The following is a 3,841-nucleotide window of genomic DNA, read 5'->3' as shown; positions in this document are numbered from 1 at the left end:
GTGGCAATAATCAAGGAAATTGGGGGTGGGGGTAATAATCAATACGGATGGAACAATAATAAAGACAATCGGGGGTCGGGTTTTCAAAGTCCCCCGATGTATCAACTACCAAGCAATCCGCCTCCTTATCTTTCACACGGGCCAAGTTCTTCAAACGATAAGATGGGGATTATTGAGAACATGTTCAAACAAATGATGGAAAATATTGCCGATTCATATGACCAACTTTCTTCACACAACATATCGATCCGCAACTTAGAAGTACAAATGGGAAAAATCTCTCAATCTCTAAATTCTCGTCCTAAGGAGGAACTACCAAGTGACACAATGTTAAATCTAAAGGGTGGAAACAACACGGGGCATTCCATGGACGTTACTACAAGAAGTGGAAGAAGTGGGAATGCACCCACCTCAAGTCAAAAATAACTTGTGGATGATGAACAAGTGGTACAAGAAGAAGAGGTCCAGAACAATGTGGTGCAATCAAATGATAAAGTTTGGATTGATATTGATGATAGTGTGGAAGAGACTCAAGAAGAGGTGAACCCGTCTAGGGATTACATTATTGACATACCAGAGTCGGTAGTGTAAAAGGCTAAGGAACAATTGCCTAAGCCTCCACCTCCATACCCTCAAAGACTTTCCAAACAAAATGGTGAGAATCAATTCAAAATGTTCATTCAAATGATGAAGAGTCTCTTAATCAATGTGACATTAGTTGTAGCTTTGGAACAAATGTCCGGTTAGGTAAAGTTTATAAAAGATCTCGTGACGAAGAAGCGATAAATAAATTTTGAAACTATCAAAGTCACTCATCAAGTGAGTGAAATTGTGCATTCAATGTCTCCTAATTTAGAGAATCCCGATGATTTCATGATTTCTTGTATAATTGGAAGTGCCGAGTTTGCTAAAGCTCTTTGTGATCTTGGGAAAAGTATCAATTTGATGCCCTATTCAATTTTCAAGACCTTGGGAATTAGGAAACCAAGACCTACCTCGATGAAATTGCAAATGGCCGATCGTACTATGAAGAGACCTTTGGGAGTGATTAAGGATGTTTTGGTTCGTGTTGATAAATTCATTCTTCCGGCGGATTTTGTCATTCTAGATTGTGAAGTTGATTATGAGGTGCCGATTATTCTTGTAAAACCTTTCTTTGCTACGGGGAAGGCTTTTTGTGATGTTGAAGCCGGAGAACTCACATTCCGGGTAGGTGATGAACAAGTGGTTTTCCATGTGTGTAAGTCCATGCGACAACCAAATAGCAACAAGGTGTGTTCTTTTGTGGACTTGGTGACTGATGTTATTGTTGATAATACAAGTTTCACAATCAATGTTGGTGATATGTTGGAGTCCGTCTTGCTTAACTTTGATGATGACAAGATGGATGGCTTCATGAAATGTGTGAACTCTTTCCAAGGAATGGGGTCGTACAATTATGCACCCCGAAAATTATATTTGGACCTTGAAAATAGGACAACTCCTCCTACAAAGCCTTCCATAAAAGATCCTCCTACCTTGGAGTTGAAGGCATTGCCTCAGCATCTTCAGTATGAATTTATTGTCCCTTGTTCAACTTTACCGATTATTCTTTCCTCTTGTTTGACTAATGTGCAGGTAGATTCTACATTGGCGGTGCTCCACAAGAGGAAGAAGACTATTGGGAGGACATTGGCGGATATCTAGGGGATAAGCCTTGCATTTTGCATGCACAAGATCAACTTGGAGGAAGGCACCAAACCATCAATTGAACATCAATGGAGACTCAATGAGGCTATGCAAGATATTGTCAAAATGGAGTTTATCAAGTGGTTGGATGCCGGGGTTGTCTACCCCATTTCCGATAGTTCGTGGAATTCGCTGGTTTAATGTGTCTCGAAGAAGGAGGCATGACGGTGGTCACCAATTACAAGAATGAGTTGATTCCTACAAGAACGGTGACCGTTGGAGAGTGTGTATGGACTATTGCAAGCTCAACAAAGATACAAGGAAAGATAATTTCCCACTTTCGTTCTTAGATCAAATGCTTGATAGATTGGTCGGTCGTGCTTTATATTGCTTTCTTGATGGTTATTCGGGCTATAACCAAATTCTTATTGCTCCGGAGGATCAAGAAAAAATAATATTTACATGTCCCTATGGTACTTTCGCCTTCAAGCAGATGCCATTTGGTTTGTGCAATGCAGCGTCAACTTTTCAAAGGTGTATGATGGCTATCTTTACGTACATGGCGAAGGACTACCTTGAAGTTTTCATGGATGATTCCTCGGTGGTTGGAGATTCTTTTGATGATTGTATTACAAATTTAGATAAAGTGTTGGCAAGATGTGAAGAAACAAATTTGGTTCTCAATTGGGAGAAATATCATTTTATGGTCGAGGAAGGCATTGTCCTTGGTTACAAAATATCAAAGAATGGAATTGAAGTTGACAAGATAAAGATTGAGGTGATTTCTAAACTTCCATCTCCAACTTCGGTGAAGGGTGTGCAGAGTTTCTTAGGCCATGAGGGGTTTTACCGGTGTTTCATCAATGATGATTGCATGAGAGCCTTTGAATTGTTAAAGTTCAAGTTGAAAACTACTCCCATCATCACTGCTCCATATTGGAGTGTCCTTTTTGAACTCATGTGTGATGCAAGTGACGTAGAGGTTGGGGATGTTTTGGGGCAACACATCAACAAGATTTTTCATCCGATCTACTATGCTAGTAAGACCATGAATGCTTCCCAAGTCAACTATACCATTACGGAGAAATAACTCCTTGCCATTGAGAATTTTTGCCCGTACTTGATGGGCGCAAAAGTTATTGTCCACATGGATCATGCAACTCTTCATTATCTTACGAGCAAGAAAGATTCCAAAGATCGGTTGATGAGATGGGTGCTTTTGTTGCAAGAGTTTGATATTGACATCCAAGATAGAAAAGGGAGTAAAAATCAAGTGGCACTTGTCTCATTTGGAGGAGGAGGGGAGGCCGCATGATGACCATGAAATCAATGACACCTCCCTCGATGAGCAACTCTTAGCTATTTCAATGAAGGAGGTGTCATGGTCCGCGGATCTAGAAAATTACCTTGTGTGTGGTATCATACTGGATGAGTTCTCTTCAAACCAAAGGAAGAATCTCAAACGGTATTGTCAAGATTATTATTGGGATGAACCATACTTTTTCTAGATTTGTAAGGATGGGGTGATTAGAAGATGTGTACCGGAAGAAGAGCAAGGTGAAATTCTTGGGACTTGTCATTCTTCGACATATGGGGGTCATCATGGTGGAGCGAGAACGGCAACCAAAGTGCTTAGTTGTGGTATCTATTGGCACACTCTTTACAAGGATGCAAGTGATTTAGTGAAAAGATGTGATGAATGTCAAAGAGCCGGTGGAATCTCAAAGAAAAATTAAATTTCCCTCACCATCATTTTGGAGATTGATATTTTCTATGAGTGAAGGCCATTTCTCTACCTAATAATGAAGAGAGAAGTTTTGTGGAGTTCTTGAAGAAGAATATTTTTACAAGATTTGGCACTCCGCGAGCTATTATAAAAGATGGGGGTCACATTTTTGCCACAAGGCTTTCAACACCTTACTTATCAAGTATAGTGTTACTCATAAAGTCACAACTCTCCATTATCCACAAGCTAGCGGTTAAGTGGAAGTCTCCAACTAGGAGATAAAGAGTATTTTGTCCAAAACAATAAATGTTAATCGGACAGATTCGTCCAAGAAGCTTGATGATGCATTATAGGCTTATCGGATGGCTTATAAAACACCTATCGGATTATCGCCATACCGGTTGGTGTTTGGAAAGGTTTATCATATTCCGGTGAAACTTGAGCACA

The 3,841-nt window shown here is 40.0% G+C and overlaps 1 protein-coding gene across 1 annotated transcript; it reads left to right on the top strand.

Annotated features, from left to right (window-relative positions):
- Nucleotides 1–840: 840 nt before the first annotated feature.
- On the top strand, nucleotides 841–1,751 carry LOC138900393 (uncharacterized). The gene is made up of 2 exons (XM_070187131.1): nucleotides 841–1,240; nucleotides 1,618–1,751. Exons 1-2 carry the CDS (start codon nucleotides 841–843, stop codon nucleotides 1,749–1,751), a joined length of 534 nt encoding a protein of 177 aa, XP_070043232.1.
- Nucleotides 1,752–3,841: the final 2,090 nt, after the last annotated feature.

Source organism: Nicotiana tomentosiformis, chromosome 10 (genome assembly GCF_000390325.3).
Source record: "Nicotiana tomentosiformis chromosome 10, ASM39032v3, whole genome shotgun sequence".
Lineage (NCBI taxonomy): Eukaryota > Viridiplantae > Streptophyta > Magnoliopsida > Solanales > Solanaceae > Nicotiana > Nicotiana tomentosiformis.
This window is presented reverse-complemented; position numbering and strand designations above follow the sequence as displayed.

Coding starts and splice junctions, on each gene's coding strand:
- LOC138900393 (XM_070187131.1), top strand. CDS start 841: ATGTCTCCTAATTTAGAGAATCCCGATGATTTCATGATTTCTTGTATA. Junction 1,241..1,617: donor ACAAGTGGTTTTCCATGTGT/GTAAGTCCATGC, acceptor ACTAATGTGCAG/GTAGATTCTACATTGGCGGT.